Raw genomic sequence first — 25997 nt, 5'->3', positions numbered from 1 at the left:
CTGTTCTATCTGTAACTTTTCTGAAAATCTAAAATTATTCTACAGTAGACAGTTTATTCTTTTTAAAAGAAGGCATTAGAAAAATTAGTGAAATCCAAATGAAGTCTGTAGTGAAATGAGTTGTATTGCACCACTGTTAAACCTTATTGTGACAGATACCTCATAGTTATGTAAGATATTAACATTAGGGGAAACTAGGTGAAGCATATACAGGAATTCTTTGTACTGTCTTTGTAGCTTTTCTATAAAGTAAAACTATTCTAAGGTTGAACTTTTGTATTTTTTGTTTCTGTTTTTTTCAGAACTAGGGATTGAACTCAGGGTCTCGGACATGTTAGGCAAGCACATCGCCAGTGAGCTATATCCCCAGCCCTTGAAGATATTTTTTTGTTGTTTGTTGTTGTTTTTAAAAAATATAAAGGGCTGGGCTGTAACTCAGTGGTAGAGCACTTGCCTAACATGTGCCAAATCCTGAGTTCAATCCCTAGTACTGCAAAAACAAATGATTCCCCAAAGAACAAACATGTAGTTGTGATTTTGAAAGATACTAAAAAATTGCCTTCTACAGGGCATAATCCAGACAGCAAAAGCTGGTCATGGTAGTACACGACTGTAATCCCAGTGACCCAGGAGGCTGTGGCAAGAGGAACGCAAGTTCAAAGCCAGCCTTGGCAACTTAGCGAGACCCTGTCTTAAAATAAAAAGGCCTAGAGAAGCAACTCAGTGGTTCAATCCCTGCTTAAAAAAAGAGAGAGAGAGAGAGAGAAAGAAATTGTAAATCATCCTTTGAAATTGGGAGAAAAACAATGCAAACTGCCAATTTAAAAATGACAAGCAGATTACTTTTTTAAAAAGCATTTAAAATACTGAATGATAGCTAGGTGTGGTGGTAAATGCCTGGATCCCTGGGACTAGGGAGACTGAGACAGGATGATAGCAGGTTCCATGCTAGTCTCAGCAATTTAGTGAATCCCAGTCTCAAAATAAAAAAGTAAAAACAGCTGGGGATATAACTTAGTGGTAGAACGCCCTTGAATTAATACCAATACTGTATGAATAAATAAATAAATATTTAAATAATGATAGCCATGCCAAACCTGTAATTCACTTTACTTTTGTTTTTTTGTTGGATTGAACCAGGGGCACTATATCACTGAGCCACACCCCCAGCCCTTTTTTTATAGTTAGAGACAGGGTGTTGCAGAGTTGCTTAGGGCCTCACTAAGTTTTTGATGCTGACTTTGAACTCACAGTCCTCCTGCCTCAGTCTCCCAAGCTGCTGGGATTACAGGTGTCTGCCACCACGCCTGGCTTTTACTCTGAAATACATCAAAATATGAGAGAGACTGACAGAGGGAAGGATAAATAGACATAATAAAGCAATTATAGCCAAATGTTAATTGTAAAAATCTAGTGGGTGGGCACATGAGGGACTCACTGTATAATTTTATTTCTCTGAAAATTTTCATAACATTGAGGGGGTAAATCACAAGTAGAAATTTCATACTCCTAGATTTTGTGGGTTTGTGGAAACAGAATTGCTGATTTTGTTGGCTGCCACCAAGGAAGGTACTTAATTTCTTTATTTTCATCTGTAGAACAGTTGTTTGGCTTAAATGAGACTCTTATATTGTAAAATCCAAATGAAATAATGAATGTGAAAGCAATCTGGATAAGGTAAAGCACTCTTTTTTTTTTTAATGGTACATGATCAATGTTTATTAAATAAATGTTTTTCTATTTCATAGTTTTGCTGTTTCATAAAACCAAAATAGTTGACTTTTATATCTGACCTCACATTTTCTAGTCTTACCTGAGTTTAATACCAACAAATATTTCATGGCAGGTCATTAATTACTAAAATTATACTCCGGCTCTTCCTCCATCTTCAGTTTTACTATCTCCTCTGAAGACAGGCTCTTTCTGTTTCCTTCAGCACCTCTGTAGAGTTAAAAATACAACATTGATAAGTGAGATTAGCATCTTCCACCATCAAACACCTTTTCACTGTGTGAATCTTTTGCAGAAGGCAAGCTCCAATTGCAGCTCTGTTTGCAGAAAGTCCACAGTTAATGTGTGCAGTTAAATTTTGCACTGGATGGATGATGACAAGCTCGCCTCTTTACAATGATGATAATCTTGGTTTTAGAGGACTCCATTCCATAGATGGCTGACTCCATGGCCAGAGATGAGGCAGAACATCATGGTGGAAGACTGGTGGAGGAAAGTGGCTCAGCACATGGCAACAGGAAGCATAGCCGTAAAGCACTTTTAGGAATGTAATGCATTATTGTTAGGAAAGATGAGTGTTTGGCCAATTATATATCATAAACTTTAGGTGTTCTTGTCAACCCGCTGTGTCATAAAGTTAACGTTGTTTTACCTTCTTGAAATTAGAACTGTAAAACACTTAACTATTTCCATAATAATTTGTCAAATATTTCTCTAATAATTGGAATGACTTAGCTTCTGTGATTTTGGTGTGTGTTCACTGAGGATTGAACCCTGCAAGATCTCACACATGCTAAGTTTGTGCTCTACTACTAAACTAGACTCCCAACCTTTATTCTGCCTGAATCATCCCATCTTTGTGTAACATTAATAATTTTTTTCTCGTTTTACTTGTAGTCTGCCAAAATCTCCACTTAGGGGAGTGGAAATCTTTGACTGTGGAACATTGGGCAGGAGCTTTGCCATTGGCTGGTCAAGAAGGAGGAAGCAGAATGTCTGCATTGTTACACCATAGAATTCAAACTTGAGAAGACTTTGTGTTAAGCAGTATCATTTACTCTGCAAATGATCATGCCTTTACTTGTCCTCTCTGATCATCACAAACTAACGAAACACACTCTAAGTCTTACGAATTCAGGTTACACAGTTTTCCAGATGCCCTGGCAGCTGGTACAGGTAGGAATGGACTGGGTTTTGTGCAAAATGGAGGAAGGGGAAGAATCTGTCTCTTCTGTTCTCTAGTCCTTGATTAAGTTAAATATCTGTACAAGTAAAGATTTGTTTAAATAGTTATATGTGGTTGTAATCACAGTGATTTGGGAGGCTGAGGCAGGAGGATTGTAAGTTCAAGGCCAGCCTGGGCAATTGTGTGATCCTGCCTCACAATTTACCAAAAAAATATTTTTAAAGGGTTGGGAGTGTAACTCAGTGATAGAATGCTCCTAGGTTCAATTTCTAGTACCAAAAAAAGCCAAAAAACAGATTTGGTTAAATAACTTCAGTTGTACAGAACAGATTGTGGAGAAATGCTTTGGTTGCTACAGTAGAATTTTTTAAATGTATAGAGAAATAGAAAAGTTTTATCTATTTTTTATTTCATTTGATGGTTTAGATTTATGTTGTTTTGTGGTATGATTTTAAAATGTTGGATTGCTTCTTTGCATTTTACATTCTGTGCTGAATATCACAAGTGATTTTAACTTTGTGTGTGTGTAACTGTGTACTCATGCTGATGGGCTTATCTTCCTAGGGCCTGTGAAAAATGGAACCAAACCCTTTGAGGACTAAAGTCCCATCTTTCTTGTCTGACTTGGGGAAGGCCACCTTGAGGGGAATCAGAAAATGTCCCCGTTGCGGCACATACAACGGAACCCGGGGGCTGAGCTGCAAGAACAAGACGTGTGGAACTATATTCCGCTATGGTGCACGGAAGCAGCCTAGTGTTGAAGCTGTCAAAATCATCACAGGCTCTGATCTGCAGGTCTACTCAGTACGGCAAAGAGACCGGGGTCCTGATTACAGATGCTTTGTGGAGCTGGGTGTTTCAGAGACGACAATTCAGACAGTAGACGGAACTATCATCACTCAGCTGAGCTCTGGACGGTGTTATGTCCCTTCCTGCTTGAAAGCTGCCACCCAAGGTGTTGTGGAAAACCAATGCCAACACATCAAACTGGCAGTTAACTGCCAGGCAGAGGCTACCCCTCTGACCCTGAAGAGTTCAGTCTTGAATGCCATGCAGGCTTCCCCAGAAACCAAACAAACCATTTGGCAGTTGGCCACAGAACCCACGGGTCCTCTGGTACAGAGGATTACTAAAAACATCTTGGTGGTGAAATGCAAGGCCAGCCAGAAGCATAGTTTGGGGTATTTGCATACATCTTTTGTGCAGAAAATCAGTGCCAAAAGCTTGCCTGAGCGCCGCTTCTTCTGCTCCTGTCAGACTCTGAAATCGAATAAGTCAAGTGCTTCTAAGGAAGAGGCAGCCCAGAAATGCATTCATTTCTTTGCTTGCATCTGTGCCTTTGCCAGTGATGAGACATTGGCTCAGGAATTCTCAGACTTCCTAAATTTTGATTCCAGCGGTAGGTGGTATGATTGACATAGTTTTCTGTTTTTATAAAATAGCAAGGAAAGAGTTCACTGGTAGATTTGGAGATTGTCCTGGCAACTTTCAAAAACAGTTGCTGGATAATTCAAATGAAAAGCATTCCTAATTTTAATCCCAGTCAGCATAAAGGTTGGTTGGTTGGTTGATTTGTTGAATGGTTAAATTTGGTGAAGAGAGCTGGGCATTTTTATTGGGCAATAAATCTAGCAAACTTAGCTTTACTTTGTTCTACTTCATAGTTGTCTTATGTTAACAACAACAACAAAAAGAACAAATCCCTTTCACTCTGTTTCTTACCTAAAGATGAGGGAAACTAGCACCTTAATCAAAAGAATGTTAGAAGCTTTTTCATCAAGTCTCTTATTTTCATTTACAGATTTTTATCTTGTAGACACTTTTTTTTTTGGTGATACCGATACTGGGGATCAAACCCAAGGACCCTCTACCATGGAGCTATATTCCCAGCCCTTTTTATTTTTATTTTTATTTTGAGACAGGGTCTAAGTTGCTGAGGTTAATCTCAAACTTAAAATCCTGCCTCAGCCTCCCAAGTCACTGGGATTACAGGTATATGCCACTGTGTCCAGCTGACACTTTCAATTTCTTCATGATTTTCTTCATGATCTTTAGCAGGTAGCAGCTCCCAACATTTTAGTTATAAATTACACTGTAGAACCATCTATTGAGTTAATGATCTATGAACAAATGCATATGTTTTGGGGGATTTTTTCAAGGAACTTATTTTATCATTATTTTTGTGTGACACTGCAGATCGAACTCAGGGACTTTACCACCAAGCTGTAACCTGAGCCCTTTTTATTTTTTTAAGACAGGGTCTCACTAAGTTGCTGAGGCTGGTTTCCAAGCAACTGCAATTCCCAAGGCACTGGAATTAAAGGCATACACCACAGGCCTGGCTCAAGGAACTTATTTTAAAGCAGGCAGTCATTCCATCCTTTGTTTGGGGGATTGAGATTTTTATAAATTAATTTTTCTCTAGATGGGGGCCCATACTTACTCTTGGATAGTATTAGTAATTCAGAAATCTTCTATTTTTTAGGTCTAAAAGAGATTATTGTGCCCCAAATAGGTTGCCATTCAGAATCAACTGTATCAGCTTGTGAGTCTACTGCCTCTAAGCCAAAGAAGAGGAAAAAGGATGAAGTATCTGGTGAGCAACTATTTGTTTGTTTTGGTGGTAGAGTCTCTGGGTATTGTTTTATAGATAGTGTGTGTGGTTGTGAGTATCGGTGTGCATGTATGGTGCTGGGGATTGAGCCCATGTCCCTGAACATGCTAAGGAGGAGCTCTATCCAAGCTACATCCTCAGCCCATCATTTTACTGTTTTATGTCTTTCAGTGAATCTTAGCAATTATTGGAAATCATTTTTGTTCTTATGGGGTGTTGTGTGTGTTTGTGTGTCTGTGTTTGGTGCTGGGGATCGAACCCAGGATCCTGCATATGCTAGGCAAATGCTTTACCACTGAACACAGCCCCAACCCTTCTTATGACTTTTATCCTCCATTGATAATTCTTTATTTTTCTTTAGAAGATGATCACAATACCTTTATTTTATTTATTTATTTTTGTATGATGCTGAGGATAGAACCCAGTGCCTCACACATGCTAGGCAAGTGCTATACCACCAAGCTACAACCCCAGTCCCCTATTGACAGTTCTTTATCAAGTCAAGGAGAAAGTTGGTTTTAATGACCAAAAATAAGGTCCAACCAAATTTAAAGTCAGACTAATCTTATACCTTAATAGGCCTTAGGACAGTATTGTGAAGTTTTCTTTCATAGAGTACTTTAAAAAACTGGTAGCCTGAGGGTGTAGTTCAGTGGAAGAGCATGTGTTTAGATTACACAAGGCCCTAAGTTTAATCCCCTGAACAAAAAATTGTGACGATGGTTAGTTATATTTCTCACCCTAATTTAGGAATATAGTTTGTTGTTTGTATTTTCAGTATGTGGAGATGTGTGTGTGTGTGTGTGTGTGTGTGTGAGATGTTCCTTGACTTATGAAGGTTGCATTCTGATAAACTCATCATAAATTTAAAATATCTTAAAAAAAATGTATCTAATACACTAATCTATCAAACAGCAAAGCGTAGTGACATAGTACACTGTAGAGTATCTATTGTTTCCCCCAGTGATCTTGTGACTAACTAGGCGCTGCACCTCACTGCTGCTGTCCAGCACCATGAATAGAGTATTATACCACATATTGCTAACCTAGGAAAAGGTCAAAATTCAAAATAGGGTTTCTACTGAACATGGATGGTTTTCATACCATAGTAAGGTTAAAAACTCCTAAGCGAAACCATCATAAATTGGGAACCATCTATGCACATATACACACGTTAATTCAAATACTTAATATCAGTTAAGGACTTGTATAAATCATATAACTTGTATAAATATGTAAAAACGTTGATGTACCCTAGTAAATAAATTTCAAGAAACCTAGACTAAACAAAAAGAAAATATCCACTCTACTCATGGAACAAATTTCTAACTCACTAGTAAACAGAGTAAACCTTTTAGAAATAAAAGTGGAACTAAACAACGTTTGTAACCAAATTAGCAAAGATTTTTTTAAGTGATGAGACCACAGGCAAAGGTGAAATCTGGGGTCCCGGGCATGGCTAATGTGGTTTAAGTTACTATAACCATTTTGAAAAATAACTTGCAGTATTTATTAAGAACCTTAAAATGGCTGGGTGTGGTAGCACCTGCCTGTAATCCCAATGAACTCAACAGCCTGAGGGAGGAAGATCTTAAATTCAAGACCAGCCTCAGCAATTTAGTGAGATTCTGTCTCTCAAAGTGAAAAATAAAACCAAGCGCACACCTGGGTTTAATACCTGATACTACACAAAAACAATTTGGGGAAGTGTTTAGGTCATTCAGATGGTCAGATAAAGTATAGAATGCTCAAACTTGAATTTCAGATAAGTAACAATTTTTTATTAAAATCTTTTTTATTTTTACAGACTGCATTTTGATTCATTGTACACAAATGAGGTACAACTTTTCATCTCTATGGTTGTACACAATGTAGATTCACACCATTCATGTAATCATACATATACATAGGGAAATCCTGTCTGTTTCATTCTACCATCTTTCTGTCCTCCACCCCCTTCCACCTCATTTTCCTCTACACCTTCCAAAGTTTCTTCATTATTCTCTTCCCCCAATCACCCCCCCCATTACATATTGTTATGCACTCATCAGAGAAAACATTTGGCCTTGGTTTTTAGTATAAATATCTCCCATGTAATATTTGGAACATATTTAAAATTATTTATTATTTATCTGAAATTCAAAAGAATTTTTTTGTTAATCTGGCAATCCTGGTGTAATCTTAGCTACTTAAAAATCACAAAACCAGCAAAACAAATTAGTGATAGAGAAGAAAATGGAAGATAGCTCACCAGAAAGTTACCTGAGGGAGACTTTTTTTCTTCCTTTCACTTTTGTCCCCTAATCCCCAATTTCCTCTAAAGAGCATAAAAAGTTTAAATTTTACGTATAAAAGATTAATGCTCAAGGCTGGGCATGTAGCTCAGTGGTAAGACATTGACCTAGCATGTTTGAGGCCCTGGGTTTGATCCTCAGCACCAAAAGAAAAAAAAAAAAAAAGTTAATGCTAGTTCCTTTTAGAAACTGTGAAGCTAGCCTAGAAATTAACAAAGACTGATTAGACTGATTATGTTTTAGACTCCTTAGAAATTATTATCAAGTGAATATCTATTCTGAAGATATGTTTAAACACTGTAAATGATTTGTTATTCAGGTGCACAGATGAACAGTTCACTAATGCCTCCAGATGCAGTGAGCAGTAATCTAAGGAAGAGTGGCCTGAAAAAACCTGTTGTTGCTTCTTCATTAAAAAGGCAGGGTAAGTTTCCCTTCCCTAGAATAGGCTGCAGTTGTGATAAGTCATCCTAAAGTCGGAAGCAGTGTGATCAAAAGAAATGCTGCATGTTGTCTCCCAGAGTGCTGATATTTATTATAAACACTTGCATATGAATTTATCTGAGTTTGGATCTTTCCTGTTCCAACAATTTTAAATCATGCTCAAAACTGAATTACAACTAAAATCATAGAGACAGAAAACAGATTAGTGGATGCCAGATGTGGTGAATAGAAAGGAGTCCTGGGACAGAACTGTTTTATGTATTGACTATGGTGACAGTCGAACAAGTCTATATGTGATAAAATTGCATAGAACTCTCTGCACAGGAATCCATGTAAAACTGGTGAAATATGAATAAACTCACTAGATTGTGTCCATGTCATTTTCCTGATTATGATACTGTACTATAATTTTACAAAATGTTATTATTGGGAAAATCTGGGTGAAGGGTATATAACCTTTATATTTCTTACAATTATCTCAAAATTGTTTTTAAACGACATTTGAAAAGCCTTAAAGCTAGGCATGGAGCCAGGCACAGTGATGCATGCTTGTAATCTCAGTCTCTTAGGAGGCTAAGACAGGAGGACCACAAGTTCAAGACCAGGCTCAGCATTTTAGCAAGGCCTTAAACAACTTAGTGAGACCCTGTTTCAAAATAAAAGAACAAAAAGGGCTGGGGATGCAGCTCAGGGGTAAAGTGCCCCTCGATTTAATCTCCAGTATCGCCCCCCCCGGGGAAAAAAAAAAAAAAAAAAAAAAAGCTGGGCATGGTAGTGCATGCCTGTAATTCCAACTACTTGCCAGCTGTTTGGGAGACCAAGGCAAGAGAATCATAGATTTGAGGCCAGCCTCTGCAATTTAGCAAGACCCTATCTCAAAAATGAAAAAGGGCTGGGGATCTAACTCAGTGGTAGAGCGCCCCTAGGTTCAATCCCTAGTCACACACACATACACACACACACACACACACACACACACACACACACACACAAAGACCTTAGAGGTTTTTAAAAACAAATAAACAAAAAACCAAATTTTGTCTTTTGTTTTTGCAGTACTGAAGATTAAACCTGGGGGTTTGCACATGCTACCATTGAGCTACACTTCTAGCCCCTAAATTATATTTTTAAATTAAAAATTGCTTACATGGGACTTCAGGTGTAGCTCAGTGGTAGAACCCATGCCTAGCACCTGTGAGCGTTGGGTTCAATTGGCAGCACTACAAAAACAAAAATTCCTGACATGTTTTGGCAGCAGGTATTTTATAAAATGTATTCTTTTTATTGCTTCTTACCTATAATGTAGTTGGTATAGTGATTCAAAGTAGAAAGAAAAAAAATGTATTTTATAAGTATGTAGTAAAAAGTATTTGTTGAGAAGGACAAAATATAGACTGTTCTCCAAAGTCAGTGAACCTTGACAACATTTCTAAGAGCAGTGGCATAATGTTGTTCTGAATTTATAAGACAGAATGATTTAAGTTTTTGCTTTTGTTTTTGGTACCAGAGATTGAACCCAGGGGCGCTTAACTACTAACCACATCCTCAGCCCTTGTTTTTTATTTTGAGACATGGTCTGAAGTTGCTTAGGGCCTCACTAAATTGCTAAGGCCGACTTTGATCCTCTGACCTCAACTGCTGAGATTACAGGCATGTGTAATACCAGCTGGCAGAATGACTTAGTTTGAACATAATTTATGAATTTAAAAGTATCACTTTTCTACTCAGAATTATCTCAGCTTCTAAATTTTGGAATCAACATTTTCTTAATTCTTCATATAAATTATATAAAAATAATTTTTCTCAGTTTTGGCAGTATTTATTGAATACTTGTTGTGATGTGGCTGGCCACATACTCTGATTAAATTAAGAAATGAGACTTATTCTTATACCCCGGTTTTAAAACAAGACCAATACATGTTAGATGATATTATAATACCAAATTTTAATTAACTGATTAAGAACTTGCACATTCTATTTATGTTTTTGGAGAGTCAGGAAGTAAACACAGACAATATCAGGTAGAAGATTTTTAATAATTTTTCAATACTTTGTTCAGTGCAAAGAAAAAAGATGCTGTGTGTTGTGGCATATACCTGTAATCCCAGCCACTCAGGAGGCTGAGGCAGAAGGATCACAAGTTCAAGACCAGCCCCAGCATCTTAGTGAGGCTCTAATAAAAAACAGAAAGGCTGGAAATGTGGCCCAGTGGTTAAGTACCTCTGACAGTGGCTTCAATCCAAATTATCATTGCATATATTTACATACGATAATTTTAGTTTAAATGAATAGTAGTTATGGCAGGGTTTATTGTTCTATTTCAGGTGTGAAGTTTTTGTTTGTTTTTGTATTTGGTACTGGAAATTGAACCGGAGTGCTTTACTATTGAGCTACATCCCCAGTTCTTTTCTTTTTATTTTGAGACAGGTGCTACTAAGTTTCTTAGGGCCTCACTAAATTGATGAGGTAGGCTTCAAACTTGCAATTCTCCTGCCTCAGCTTCCAAAGTCACTGTGATTACAGGCATGTGCCACTGTGCCTTGACACATGTGAAGATATTTTAGGAGAAGAAATAAAGTAGAACGGTAGATCTTTGAAAGATTCGTGAATTTGGAGGTCATCCAGACTCATACCTTCACATTAGAGAAGACAGTTGAGACATATTTCCTGGGCACTTAATGAAATGGGGTTCCTATGTCCCACAGTTTCTTGACTCTGAACCCTATATTCTGTACCCATCAATTTCACCACTTGTTACTGTATTTCTCAGTTATTTACTCCAGGTCTGTAAGATTTGACCCTTTCATTTCAGAATACAAAGTTTTAGAACTATTTACAAAGAGTAAAGGTATCATAACATCCCATATTGAGTGAAGGCATCACTCAATTGTCTCTGTACTCAATCTTGATAGGAAAAGAAATAGCTTTATTATTGAAAGGGCTTGAGCCTCCAGATAAATACTCAGCAGGAATAGAACTGATTTATAGATCTCTGAAGCAGCAATTATATAGGGCCATATGCTGTTTGCTGTTAAAAAACTACTAAGGGGCTGGGGATATAGCTCAGTTGGTAGAGCGCTTGCTTGCCTTGCAAGCACAAGGCCCTGGGTTCAATCCCCAGCACTGCCAAAAAAAAAAAAACTACTAACTTTCTGTGGCTAATAACCTTAAACCTACTAGTCTTTAATTCATTCATTTCTTTTTCTGAATGATTTCTTTAAAAAACAAAAAGTCGGGCTGGGGAGATAGCTCAGTCGGTAGAGTGCTTGCGCTGCAAGCACAAGTCCCTGAGTTCGATCCCCAACACCACCAAAAAAAAAAAAAAAAAAAAAGTCTATTGAATTATCACACTGTCCCCCATACATATGTATAATTATTATGTTAATTAAGAAGAAAAAAATGGACTGGGACTGTAGCTCAGTGGCAGGCTTGCCTAACACATGTGAGGTACTGGGTTCAATCCTTAGCACCACATAAAAATAAACAAATAAAATAAAGGCATGCTGTCCATCTATAACTACAAAAAATATTTTTTTTAAATAGAAGAAAAACCAGTGTCCCAGAATCTGTTCCATTTACTTCATCTACTTTCTTTGAATTTCAGCTTCATTTTCTTTTTTCTGTATAAATTCTATATAACTTTTAAAAACATTTGTTTAATCTGAAAGAAATAAAATTGATAAGGAGGTGTTTTTTTTGTTTTTTTTTTTTGTTTTTTTTTTCTTCTTTTCTAGCATGTGGTCAGCTGTTAGATGAGGCACAAGTGACTTTATCCTTCCAAGACTGGCTGGCCAGTGTGACAGAGCGTATCCATCAAACCATGCACTATCAGTTTGATGGTAGGTATTAGTCATCCAACTGGGCTATTGCTGAAAGTAGGAGAAATTAATGTAATTGTGCTATAGTTCTACCCTGGGTAAGAAAAATAAATAGGCTTTAATCTAGAGAGCATTGGGCCACATGAAAGTAGAAAGTTGATAGAAAGGAATAATCATAATGAAATCATTCATCTAATTATAATTAAAGTTTAGTACCTGCAAAATGAATTTAGACGAGAAAATGAATTTAGAAGAGAAAACACAACAAATAATAAGTAAAGGTAGATTGCCTTACTCTTTTCTGTTTTTTATGTGTTTGGTGAGAAAGATAGCAAAGCTTTAGAAGATCATTCTAACCCTCAAACTTAAAATTAAAGCGCAGTCAGGGGAGCTTAGAGAAAACCTACACATGTGAGACCAAGATAGTTATACCAAATTACATAAACATGGTACCAGATGTGGTGGTGCACACCTGTAATCTCAGCTACTTGAGAGGATGAGGCAGGAGAATTGCAAGTTTGAGGACAACCTAGGCAACTTGGTGAGACCCGGTCTCAGTATAAAAAATAAAAAGATCTGGAGATGTAGATCAGTAGTTCAGTCTCCAGTACTGGGGGGGAAAATTACATAGACATGCTAAGGAATATTGGAGAGCACAGGGTGAATTTGGGTGTGATTTGTTGTAGCCACATGGAATTCAGTGAGATCAGAGGCAGGTACTCAGTTGGTCCTTGCCCATTGCCTTGAACACATCCTTAGTGAATGGTTTCCTGGCTTTGTCCAGTGATGAGATCATCAGTGCTTTTTGAGGCCTCTCATAACATAATACTTTTCATTGCTTCTAGTTCTGCACTGTAGCCACATGGTGAGTCTGATCTCATTTCTAAAAACCAGTCCCTGCCACTGCACACACACACAGACCCCTTGCCTTGCTTGACAAGCAGTACATCTCAGGTTCATCAAAACAATCCTCATGGCATCTTCACAGACCTCATATCATGATATTCTTTTTTTAATATATTCTAGCTTATGAATATTGTTTTAAAAAATAAAGTTCCTCAAAACAGGGCAAGGTGATACATATCATCCCAGCAACTTGGGGGACTGACTCAGGAGGATCACACATTAGGCCGGTCTGAGCAACTTAGCAAGACCCTGTCTCAAGAGAGAAAGGAGCTGGGGATGTAACTCAGTGGTAGAGCACCCCAGATTCCAACCCCAGTACCAATAAATGAACAGAAAGAAAATTCTGGGGAGCAGGACAAATGAATTCAGTGTTTTCCTTAAAAATTCCTCTCAAGAGCTAGCCCACACAGAAAAAAAACATCTAAAACCATGTGGATAAACATGGTTTGACTCGCCTGGATATACCTGTTGCCTTTTTGTTAGCCCAGTTTTCTTTTAGAAATTTCAGTACTTTCAAGTACTTTACCTCCCTTAAGAGCATTCTCACAGAGAACAACTGATGCTTGCTGGATAAGTAGTGTCCTACTTTTGCAGTCTCTCAGCATTCATTGTCCTGGCCATCCAGGTAAGAGCATAATTTTTTTAGATGTGAATGCAGATAGCAAAGTGATTGGGGATAGTGAGCAGGAGTGAATCAAGCAGATGCAGGAGATTAGGTTTTCCTCAGCCTGGCCTCAATGTTTTCAACTCATTTCACATATCCTTTAAAGGAAAAAATTGTGTGTGGTTATATTTACAAAATTGGGGATTCGATTAGAAAACAGGGGTTGGCTCTGTGTTTTATGATTGAACGGCATAAGAACAGGGCTGAAATCTGCTTGACTGATAAGGTCTGTCTAAGTCTTATTTTTGCCTCTGTATAAAGAAACCCCAGGAGTGTGGTTAGTTATTACTGCTCCTTCATTTCTCTTCCTTTATCTCTCTCTGCACATCAGAAAGCCCACTAAGTTTATTTAAATGACTTTCTTCTTATTTCTGTAGGCAAACCAGAACCACTGGTGTTCCACATTCCTCAGTCCTTTTTTGATGCTCTGCAACAGAGAATATCAATAGGAAGTGCAAAAAAACGGCTTCCCAACTCCACCACAGGTACAGGATTCTCCCTCAGGAATAGCAATAGATATTTGACCTTAGAGAATTGTTGGGAAAATTTTTGTTTAGAACTTTCATGGTTAGGACTTCTAGGCATACTTGGAGCATGAAGCCTTCAATAATTAGCTCTTGGAATAGTGACCACACTCTTCACAGGCCCTTTTCTTACTTATTCCAGTACAAGTTTAATGGGAAAAATAGAGAAAACATAAGCTTGGTAAAAGAACAGTTAAGAGCACAGCAGGGCCAGGTGTAGTGGCCACACCTGTAATCCCAGATACTCCAGAGGCTGAGGCAGGAGGGTTGCAAGTCTGAGGCCAGTCTCTGCAATTTGGCAAGAGAGAGAGAGAGATCGAGAGAGAGGGAAAAGGGAGGGAGGGAGGGAGGGGGAGAGAGAAAGAAAAGAAAGTTAGTTTGATATTTCTAGGTAGGAACTAATGTCTGCAAAAGCATTGCAAGCCCCAGTAGTTATTTGGACCAGCTTCTTGAAAGTGGATTATAGTATATATAAAAAAACTAAAACCTTTTAGTTTTTAAAACCTTTTTTTGTTCAACTAGTTTTAGAGCAGTTTATAGACTTTGACCTTTGGTGCTGGGAACTAAATTCAGGAACTCACACATGCAAACATGCACTTTGCCACTGAGTTGCACCCCTAACCCCAACACTTTTTCATATTGTTCTGGTGCTTATTTCTTTATTTTATATAACTTCTGTCTCCTAGAGATCTCAAGATACTTACACTACATAATACAGGAAATAAGGAAGGGAAATGGATTTTAAAAAAAAGGATTACTTAGTAGCAAATGGCCAAGAGTAACTACAACTAAAAGCCGCTGTTACTCAGTAAATTATTCTTTGATACAATAATGACATCTTGAATTTTAACTCATTTTTGAACATTGAAAGCTGTGAATCGGGGCTGGGGAGATAGCTCAGTCGGTAGAGTGCTTGCCTTGTAAGCATAAGGCCCTGGGTTCGATCCCCAGCACCCAAAAAAAAAAAAAAAAAAAAAAAGCTGTGAATCACTGTTTGGAGTCAAACAAATCTTTGTTTTCATAACTTAACAGTGTCTTTTGAAGCAATGTAGAGGCTTTCTTCCAGTTTAAACTTGAGACCTAATACATTTTAACCCATCCATTGGCTGTTTTTGTAGGCTCAAAAATTTGTGTAACTACATTATAATCCTGCATATAGGCAGTGGATTGGCAGGATTGGCAGTAATGTTAGAATCTTAAACTCCATGTAATTTTTTTTTTTTTGAGGTACTGGGGATTAAACCTAGGGCTTCTTCATGCATGTAAAACAAGTGTTCGTGTAATAATTTTAAAGACTATCATTTGAGCTGTTGCATCTAAAGTTTTAAGAGTCTATTTTACAGTGGAGTCCTGTACACCACGTACCTTTATCAAACATAGAATTTAGTTTCTAAGGTAGCAAAAATACATAGGATCTCAAAAGGAACGTCAGAGACTTCACATAGCATAAACTGGTATCATTGGTATCATTGTTATATATTTGCCTCTAGAATTTCTCTTTTAAAGTGTTGAGATTTGCTGGGTGTGGTGGTGCACACCTATAATCCCAGCACCTTGAGAGGCTGGCACAGGAGGATCACAAGTTCAAAGACAGCCTCAGCAACTTGGTGACACCCTAAGCAGCTGGGCTGGGGATGTGATGTAGTGGTTAAGTGCCCCTGGGTTCAATTCCTAGTACCAAAAGAAAACAAAGTGTTTTTAGTCAGCAAAAAAGCTGACTAAAAGGATCTAACAGTTCTGTAGGAAAGAGTCTTTCGGTAATATTCCACAAAGCCATCTGTTTAATGAGCCCGTGAACTTCCTCTTCTTTTGGTGGACACCCTGGGAGACGGGGCTCCCTGCAGGGTGTGCCTGAAGTGGCAGAGGTTCACTAAGACAGAACTTAGGTTGCATGTACATGCTTCAGTGAAATGCAAGAGTTAGTACTGTGTGCCCTTGGATGAAATCATTAGGCTCTCTATGCCTTAGTTTTCTCACATATAAAATAGACAATAATAGTACCTACTTCATATTTTTGTTTTGAAGATTAAATTTGGCATTTGTAAGTATTTGGCATACAACTGCTATTACTATGATGTATCATAGGTAGCCTTTGAGGATTGTGGTAGGCTTTTTCCCACTCTATAATAGATAATAGGAAGAAGAGGAGGCAAGAAAATAGGCTGAGATAATGATTATCTCACTTTTTTTTTAAATAGCAATAGACAAAAAAAAAAAATGTAAAGTCATTGCCATACAATGTAATTCATGCAACAGTAAAAGTACATTCAAGATTTTTTTTAAAAAAGTGTTGAAATTATATATGGGAAAAGTAGCATTGCACTGAACTCCAGAAATCGAGTAACAAGTACAATGAAAGGGAATGGTGGACTGGGCTGGGGACATAGCTCAGTTGGTACTGTGCTTGCCTCACAATACAAGGCTCTCGGTTCAATCCCCAGCACTGCAAATTAAGAAAAAGAAAGGGAATGGTATTGTTTGGTAGTCTAATTTTGTCCCTTTTTTACATTGAAGCTTTTGTTCGAAAAGATGCCTTGCCACTGGGAACTTTTTCCAAGTACACCTGGCATATCACTAATATTCTACAAGTTAAGCAAATCTTAGATACTCCAGAGGTAAGAGTTTATTTCTACAGTAATGGGAGGGTAGGGAGGGAAGCAAGTGTAGGGAGTAATTTTGCACCATTTCTCTGAGATCCTTGCCAGAGTTCCTTTTTTTTTTCATGCCAAAAGGTTATTCAGAAGTAGTTGTTATGGTTTTGACTGATTTTACTGGGTATTTCCACTTTAAAAAATGTCATAAACAGATGTGGTAGCACATGCCTGTAATCCCAGCTACTTGGGAGTCTGCAGCAGGAGGATCCCAAGTTCAAAGCCAGCCTAGACAACTTACTGAGACTCTGTCTCAAAATTAAAAAAAAAAAAAAAAAAAAAAAAAAAAAGTTTTAAGGGCTAGGGATGTAGCAACAATGATGGAGTGCTTGCCTTGCATGCACAAAGCCCTGGGTTCAATCCCTAATACTAAAAACAAACAAACAAAAAAAAGGTGTCTTAAAGTATGATTTTTCTCTGCCTTCAGGTTTAGAAAGCGGGAGTTTTCTTACAAATTAAGTAATGATCCCATAGTAGCTATGATGAGCCCTAGATTTGACTAACAGGCAACTATAAAGAATATAAATAACTTCAGATGATATATTCTTTCTAAAGTCAGTGAGTATAATTTAAAGCCTGCTTCCCAAACTGTAATTTGGTTCTTGCAAGAGAGATGACCATTAATTATCATTCTATTTCACCAGGACACATTAGACATTTTAAATTTTTTCAAATAGATCTTGAAAATTTGAGAAGGAATATTGTAGAAAAGTCAGCATATTGTGATTTGATACATTAAGACAACCTCAGTCGCAAAGCATTTTTATGTTCAGAAAAATATTAAGTTGTTTGGTAGCTACAGAACTTACCAATGAACCCTGGAAAAGGCTTGTGTTAGCACTGAAGATACTTGGGAACTTTAAATTCATGTGTCCAGAGGTACCTCCTAGCCTAGAATAGGTGGCATTCAGGGAAGCACCAAAGCAACCCAAGGCAAAGGCAGGTTAGGGGAGAGAGCCAGTGATCATTGAGCTGCTTCTTCTGGGCATTATTTATCTACACTCTCATTTACCCTCCCAGCCATGCACGGGTATGAACTGAGTTTTGCAGAAGAGAAAACAGGCCCTGAGAAATTAATGTGCTCAGGGTCACCCTTCTCTTTGGTTCAAATTTTATCTGGCTCAGTCCCAAGGACAGTGTGAAGCACACAGGATGTGAGCTATAAATGCTGTTCACAGAGTATTCAGAATACTACTGCCAGTAGGGGAAGTAATGAAGCTGATTTTAGAGCAGATCTGTGTCAGTGGCAGTCCTGTAGCTGTGAAGATCTTACAGGTTCAGTTGGTATACGATTTGGCTGTGGTTCAAATTAAGGAAAGCCACAAATGATGTAAGGGAGAAAAGGCAGATTTGTCAACAGGATTTACTCAGAAATACAAAGGAAAGTTTTAATTAATTTGCGCTTAACAAGAAAGAAGGAATAATAGATCTATTGCCATTCAAGTATTTGTCTACTTTGAATGTTTTCCGTGTCTCACCTTTCTTGTTTTGTCCTGATATCCAGATGCCCTTGGAAATCACCCGTAGCTTTATCCAAAATCGAGATGGGACTTATGAGCTGTTTAAATGCCCTAAAGTGGAAGTAGAGAGCATAGCAGAAACCTACGGTCGCATAGAAAAGCAACCAGTGCTGCGACCCTTGGAACTAAAAACTTTCCTCAAAGTTGGTAAGTGAGGTTCTTCTTCGAGGGTCATCTCTGCACATTACACTCTGAGGCTTTAAGTTGTTTATTTATTTAGTCATTTATTTTAGTTTGTTTGTTTTGGTGCCAGGAATTGAACCCAGAGTGCTTAACTACATCCCAACCCCCTTTTTTTTTTTTTTAAATATTTTGTTTTAGTTGTAGGTGGAACACAGTACCTTTATTTTATTTTTATATGGTGCTGAGGATAAAACCCAGGGCCTCACGTGTGCTAGATGAGTGCTCTATCACTGAGCCACAACCCCCACCCTCCCCAACTCTTTTTATGTTTCATTTTGAGACAGGATCTCTCTAAGTTGCTCAGAGTCTCACTAAATTGCTAAGGCTGGCTTTGAACTCACAATCCTCTTGTCTCAGCCTCCTGAGTCACTAGGATTACAGGTGTGCACCACTGTGCCCGGCTCTGAATCTTGACCTTAATCAAAAATAGACATGTACATTCATTTTTTAAAGGTAGAGATGGGATAAAGTGTTTTGTCTCATTTGAGCCAATGCTTCAAAATAAAATTATAGAAGTAATATATTTTAGAGAAATTATAGAGTCTCTCTATAGAAAAATTATATATTTCATCATGGAGCATAAAGGACTAAATCTAAAACCACATTTAATCCCCACCCCCCATGTGGTAGACACCCTCACTGTTAAGATTTTGGTGCATAGCCTTTCAGACTCTTCTGTGCATCAGTAGTTTCCAAAACATGGAATGTACTTCTGCTTTTTTCACTTAATATTACATGATGATTTGCTTTCCATGTCTATCTTCAACATTATTTTTTAAACATTATATCATTATTTTAAAACATACAGAGAAAATTTACGATTTTACTATTTTTATATTTTGTACTGGGAGTTGAAATCAGGGGCACTTTACCACGGAGCTACATCCTCAGCAGCCCTTTTTATTTTTCATCTTGAGACAGGGTCTTCTAGTTGCTAAGCTGGCCTCAACCTCCTGAATCACTGGGATTACAGGCATGCACCACCACACTGGTTTAAAACTTTTTTTTTTTTTTGTAGTTGTCAATGGAGCTTTTATTTTATTTATTTATTTATTTATATGTGGTGCTGAGGATCAAACCCAGGGCCTCACACATGCCAGACAAGTAAGTGTTCTACCACTGAGCCACAACTCCAGCCCCTAAAACTATTTTTAAGTGTACAGTTCTTTGGCATTAAGTATATTCACATCGTTGTGTAACCATCACTTGATCTCCAGAACTGTTTTCCTCAACTGAACTCGTTTTCTGCATTCATTAAGCAGCAACTCTCCATACCTGCTTCCTCCAAGCCCCTAGCTTCTGTCTCTGAGTTTGAGTACTCTTAGTACCTCATATAAGTAGAATCATACAATATCTGTTCTTTAGCACCTGGTTTATGTTACTTAGCATAAGGTCTCTAAGGTTCATTCTTCTTATAGCTTAAGTCAAAATCTCCTTCCTTTTTAAGGCTGAATAACATTCCATTGTGTGTACAGACATCTTTTTGTTTATGCTTCATCTGTAGATGGACACTTGGGTTGCTTCTACATTTTAGCTACTGTAAACACACAGGGGGGTTGTTTCATTTTTGTGTGTGTAACGTGGTACTGGGGTTTGAACTCAGGGCCTTGGGCATGCTAATAAGCACATGTTTTACCACTGAGATACACCCCCAACCTACCATGTTATTTATTTACTTATTGATTTTTGTACTGGGAATTGAACCCAGAGGTTCTTTACCATTGAGCCACATTCCCAGACTTTTTTTTTACTTTTTATTTAAAAATTTTGAGACAGGGTCTCACAAAGTTGCTTAGGTCCTCACTAAGTTGCTGAGGCAGACTTTGAACTTGCGATCCTCCTGTCTCTATCTCCTGAGTTGCTTGGATAACAGGCCTGGGCAATTGTACCTGGCATAAAATGTTATTCATTTATTTATTTATTTATTGGTGCTGGGGATTGAACCTAGGACCTTGTGCATGTGAGGCATGCACTCTACCAACTGAGCTATATCCCCAGCCCACAATGTTGTTTCTTAACTGTTGCATAAAATTCATTCATTGCACAGGCTCTGTGGCACACACTTATAATCCTAGTGACTCTGGAGGTAGAGGCAGGAGGATTGCAAGTTTGAGGCCAGACTCAGCAATTTAGTGAGACCCTGTCTAAAAATAAAAAGGGCTGTCGGTGTGACTCAGTGGTAAAGCACTCCTAGGTTTGAACCCCAGCACCAAAAAATATATATACATATACATATAGACATGTGTGTGTGTGTGTGTATGTACATATATATGTACATACACACACACACATATATATAAAATTCATTCATTGGAATATCACTCTAATCAATCCCCTACTTAGGTTGTTTCAAACTTTTTGCTAGTAACTAAAACAGTGCTATAAACTTCCTCTTAAATAAACTTTTATATTCTTACTTATTTCCTAACTTATATAGGATATTCCCTAGGATAAATTCCTAAAAGAGAAATTGGAAGGTCAGAGGTTATGTACATTTTAATGCTTTTGTTTTTATCCATCAGCTTTCTAGAAAGATTATTTTTTTAGAATTTACTCCTGCTAGCCATGTTTAAGAGTTTCTTGGACTGGGGCTATAGTTCATTAGAAGGATGCTTGTCTAGCATGCACGAGGCCCTAGGTTCAATCCCCAGTACTGCAGAAAGAAAAAAGAGGGAAGGAGAAACTCTTTAAAATTTTTGTTGATTTGATAGATAAAAAAAATGTTTTCTCTTTTAATTTGCATTTTCCTCAAATATTAATGAGGGTTAACTTTGCATATTTATCATTTGTGGGGGTTTTTATTATTAAGGTAATTAAATTCAAAATTAACACACATACACAAAAAGAAATCTTTAGGCCTAGATTGTTTTACTGGGAGAATTCTATCAAAAGTCATTTCTGTTTGATGAATTGGTTTTCTTTGTAACCATTAGGGTATTTGTGTAACAATATCTATAACAAGCATTTTATGAGCAACTGCTTTGTGCCAGGTGTTATTTTAAATGCTTCACGTGGCCTGACATAAGTGGCACATACCTGTAATTGGGAGGCTGAGGCAGGAGGATCACACATTTGAGACCAGCCTCAGCAACCTAGTGAGACCCTCAGAAACTTAGCAAGACCCTGTCTCAAAATAAAAAAATTAAAAGGGCTGGGGATGTGGCTCGGTAAAGCACCCCTGGGTTCAATCCCAGTACCAAAAAAAAAAAGGTAAATGCATTATATGTGCTTTATATTACCTCATTTAATGCTCATCAATCCACTGAGAGGTAGGTTTCATGATCCCCATATATAGAGGAAGAAACTGAGGTGAAGGTCAACAGCCACCTGCCCAGGGTTACCTAGCTATAAGTGGTGGTGGCTGCTTCAACCTTAGGCCATTTTGGATTCCAGAGCCTGCACTAACCATCTGGTACTCAGCTCTCTTTCCACTCACTATCTGTAAGCCCTTCCAAGGCAGTGAATTGTGGCACTCCTGTTCATCACTATACCCCAAGATGGCTCAGTGCTTGGTCATAATAAGTACTCAGTAAAGACTTGTTGAATGTCTGAATGATTGCTAGCCATATTGGGACATTTTTCTTTTCTTTTTCTTTATTTTTTTTTCTTTTCCTTACATAATTTTAATTACTTTATAGCTTTGTGATCTATCTAGCAGGCACCTTCTTTTCTCTTGTGTATTTATTTTTACAGGAGAAAATTAGAATGTATTTTGTCAGATTCTTATAAATATATTCTTAGGTATAGTATATTTTTTGCTACTCTTGTGAATGAGATAGTTGTTTCTAACTTATTGCCACTATATGGAAAGCTCTTGGTTTTGGTATACAGTAATACCCTTATCTGCAATTCTGATTTCTGTGGTTTCAGTTACCCTCAGTTAACTGCTGATAATGTTAAATATGGAAAATTACAGAAATGGACAATACATAAGTTGTTTTTTGTTGTTTTATTTTTCATTTTTCTATACCAGGGATTGAACCCAGGGTTGCTTAACCACTGAGTTAGATCCCCAGTCCCTTTTTATATTTTATTTTGAAACAGGGTCAAAGCTGAGGCTGGCTTTGAACTTGTGATCCTTCTGCCTTAGCTTCCCCAATTGCTATGTTTACAGGTGTATGCCACTGCACCTGACACAATAATTTGTAAGTTTTAAATTGCATATCATTCTGAGTAGCATGATGAAATTATGTGTATCCTGTTCTACACCATCTGGAATGTGAATCATCCCTTTGTCCAGTGAATTCACACTATATATACTACCTGCCCATTAGACACTTAACAGCTATCTCAGGAACCTTATCTTTTTTTTTTTTTTTAAATAGTGCTAAGGGTTGAACCTAGGGCCTCACCCATGCTAAGCAAATGCTTCACACTGAGTCCTCAGGGATCAAATCTTTTTTTTCCTTTTTTTTTTTGCGGTGCTGGGGTTCGAACCCAGGACCCTAGTGCTTGCAAGGCAAGCCCTCTACCAACTGAGCTATCTCCCCAGCCCAGGGATCAAATCTTTAACTATCAGTTCAGTATTTGTATTCAGATAAACCTTAATAATGGCCCCAAGGCACAAGAATATTGATGCTAGTAATTTTATTATGATATATTATTATAATTGTTTTATTATTGTTAATTTCTTAGTGTGCCTAATATATAAATTGAAGTTAACATGTGTAATGTGTATATATGTGTGTATATAAACACAAGAGTGAGAAAGAGAGAGAGAGAGTGTGAGTGTGTGTGTGTGTGTGTGTGTGTTTGGGAAACCATCCATTGGAGGTCTTAGAATATATCCCCATGAAGATAAGGAGAGGACTGCTGTTTTTATCCTAGTGGTCACCTTAATAAAGTCTTAGTAGTGATAATAGTAGTTGCTTCCCTCCCATTTCTGTGATATTGGTGACATCACCTGCAAAATAATAATCATTTCATTTCCTATCAAACATTTATATCTTTTTCTTGTTCGGTTAGCAAGGATTTCAAGAACAACAATGAATAAAAACTAGTAGCCATACTCATCTTTTCCCTGCATAGTAAAACCTTTCCAGTGTAGCATTTTCCAGCTCTGTCTTGAAGAAGAACTTGTAGTATTTTGTAGAAAAAAGCATTACCTAAATAAGTTTGACAGATGCTACATATTATATTTTTGTGATTGTAAGGCCCTTGATTATAAAATGCTTAGTAAATGCACTAGCTACTTTTCTGATGGGAAAGGAAACTGCCACGTGAAAACTGTTGTGGTTTTAAGATGATACAAAGAGATCTAGAAAATGTTACAATTTGATAGGGGGGCAATAAGGAGGAGTGTCTTAGAATATAATTTATTTCTTGCCTAACATCTGTTAGACCCTGGGTTCCATTCCCAGCACTGCAAAAAAAAAAAAGAAAAAGAAGAAAGGATGAAGGGTGATTGGGGATAAAATGGAGGAGGAATAAGATAGTGATGTAAAACCAGAATATTAGTCTGTGAAGTCAGAAGTAAGCAATACTGAGAGAAAAAGATATACTATATATATATGATCAGTTAGGGTCTTTCTCTTCTATTTTTTTCCCTTCTATTTACATATTTTTAAATTTTTTGTTGTTTTACTCTTTCTCCTGAAAACCATCCTCCTTTTAACAGAAATTGAATGTGGGGCTGGGGATAGAGTTCAGTGGGTAGAATGCTTGCCTTGCATGCACAGGGCCCTGGGTTCAGTCCCCAGCACCACAAAAAAAAAAAAAAAAAAAAAAGAAATTGAATCTGAATTTTTTGTTTCATATCTGCCATTCAACCAGCACTGTAGCCTGCAACATCAGTTAAGAAAGACCAGGGCTGGGGAGATAGCTCAGTTGGTAGAGTGCTTGCCTTGTAAGCATAAGGACCGGGGTTTGATCCCCAGCACCCAAAAAAAAAAAAAAGAAAGACCTAAAATTATAAATATGTATTTTAATTTCATAATGATCAGAAAATCTGATACTCCAGTCACTACTGAATACGTAAGCCCTAATCAGCTTTCCTGATTATCAAAGCTGAGGTGACTGTTCCAACTCAAGACACCTTTTACTATTAGGAATGCCCATGAGAGTCAGGTGGAATTGTACTAATTACTGGTCCTTCCCCCGCCACCCCCCCCCCCCCACCGGCTTTTAGGCAACACTTCTCCAGATCAAAAGGAGCCCACACCTTTCATCATCGAGTGGATCCCGGATATCCTTCCCCAATCCAAGATTGGCGAGCTGCGGATCAAATTTGAGTATGGTCACCACCGGAATGGGCATGTGGCAGACTACCAAGACCAGCGGCCCCCCCTGGACCAGCCCTTGGAACTGGCCCCATTGACCACTATCACTTTCCCTTGAAGCAAAACAAGTTTTTTGCTGCTAAATTTGCACATCCCCACCTTGACCACTTTAAATACTAGTTTGGCACTTAGATGGCCCCATTCTTTAGTGAAACTGCTCTTAGCTAAGAGGGTTATGTTGAAGAAAAACTCTTCTTATAAATAGCCTTTTTGGTGCTGCTTTGTACTGTCTTCATTATAAATTGGACAGTTTTTAAACTGGCTACAGTTTTAAAAGGAACAAAAAGAAAACCAGCTCACTTTCCTTCTTATAGACTCACCTTTAGACTTTATTTCAGCCTTTTTCTAATTCTCTAAGAAGTTAGCAGCACTCAGCCTTACACCCACAGTGTTGAAAAGTTAACACCCTAGTTAGGGCAGAAGGTAAAGGACCATCCTGGCAGGGTTCCAGCCATGCTTTTTATTCTGTTCTCAAATAAAGCAGTGTCACTAGTTTTTCCAAATGATACCTCATGCTGGTCTGATTATTCCACTGTAAACTTTGGGAGATTTACGTGCGAGTGAGATAGGGGAAAAGGTCTGGGCAGCAAGGGATTATTGATATTTCAAACTAATACTTGTAATAGCTTATTCACTTGACATTTATTTCCTTTTTTATTCTTCAAAAAGTTTAAGTTGGTAAAATTCCTGTTTACGGGTTCACTGATCACAGAATGCAGATACTAAAAAAGAAGTGGAAAGGTGTCTCCAAGGAGGAAAGAAGGGAACAAATATTTCCTACATGCTTACCATGTATCAGGCACTTGGATTTATATTCTCACGTCATCATTTTTCTCAAGTCCTTTTTTTTTTTTTTTAAATAAATGGCCTCTCTGAGGTTATATGTCTTGTTGGAAACACAAAAACAAATGTTTAGTTTTACTCCAAAGAATATGTTCCAATTATAACATGTTGCTTCAATATCATTTCTTATCATTCATTGTCCTTGGGGAGCATTAAGCCAAAAAAATCCATATGAAGTAGGCTCTTGGTTGTCTTTCAGTTGCAGATTATAGAAACCCAGTTCTAACTAGTTTAGAATGAGTAACTGTTCATGGACCCTAAAATAGGGCTGGACAAACACCCTGGGATAGAGGTGGGCCACTGCCCAGGGCCAAGGTTCATCTGACCCAGCTGACTCTGCT

General features: G+C 37.8%; 1 protein-coding gene across 14 annotated transcripts in view; it reads left to right on the top strand.

Annotated features, from left to right (window-relative positions):
• Positions 1-25324, top strand: part of C13H2orf42 (chromosome 13 C2orf42 homolog) — a 29537-nt gene extending 4213 nt beyond the window's left edge. For 7 of the 14 annotated variants that reach the window (XM_047523119.1, XM_047523118.1, XM_047523123.1 and 4 more), the window contains exons 2-10: positions 2629-2907; positions 3482-4316; positions 5403-5513; positions 8145-8249; positions 12004-12108; positions 14035-14142; positions 16696-16796; positions 18337-18499; positions 24663-25324. In XM_047523119.1, the coding sequence (XP_047379075.1) occupies positions 3494-4316; positions 5403-5513; positions 8145-8249; positions 12004-12108; positions 14035-14142; positions 16696-16796; positions 18337-18499; positions 24663-24871 (1725 nt within the window). In that variant the 5' untranslated portion in view covers positions 2629-2907; positions 3482-3493 and the 3' untranslated portion in view covers positions 24872-25324. Of the gene's footprint in view, positions 1-2026; positions 2280-2628; positions 2908-3481; positions 4317-5402; positions 5514-8144; positions 8250-12003; positions 12109-14034; positions 14143-16695; positions 16797-18336; positions 18500-24662 lie in introns of those variants that run through there. The other 7 variants (XM_047523121.1, XM_047523120.1, XM_047523128.1 and 4 more) reach the window with 7 other exon arrangements.
• The last annotated feature ends 673 nt before the right edge of the window (positions 25325-25997 follow it).

Source organism: Sciurus carolinensis, chromosome 13 (genome assembly GCF_902686445.1).
Source record: "Sciurus carolinensis chromosome 13, mSciCar1.2, whole genome shotgun sequence".
NCBI lineage: Eukaryota > Metazoa > Chordata > Mammalia > Rodentia > Sciuridae > Sciurus > Sciurus carolinensis.
The sequence above is the reverse complement of the archived record's forward strand: the minus strand, read 5'-3'. Positions and strand labels throughout refer to the sequence as shown.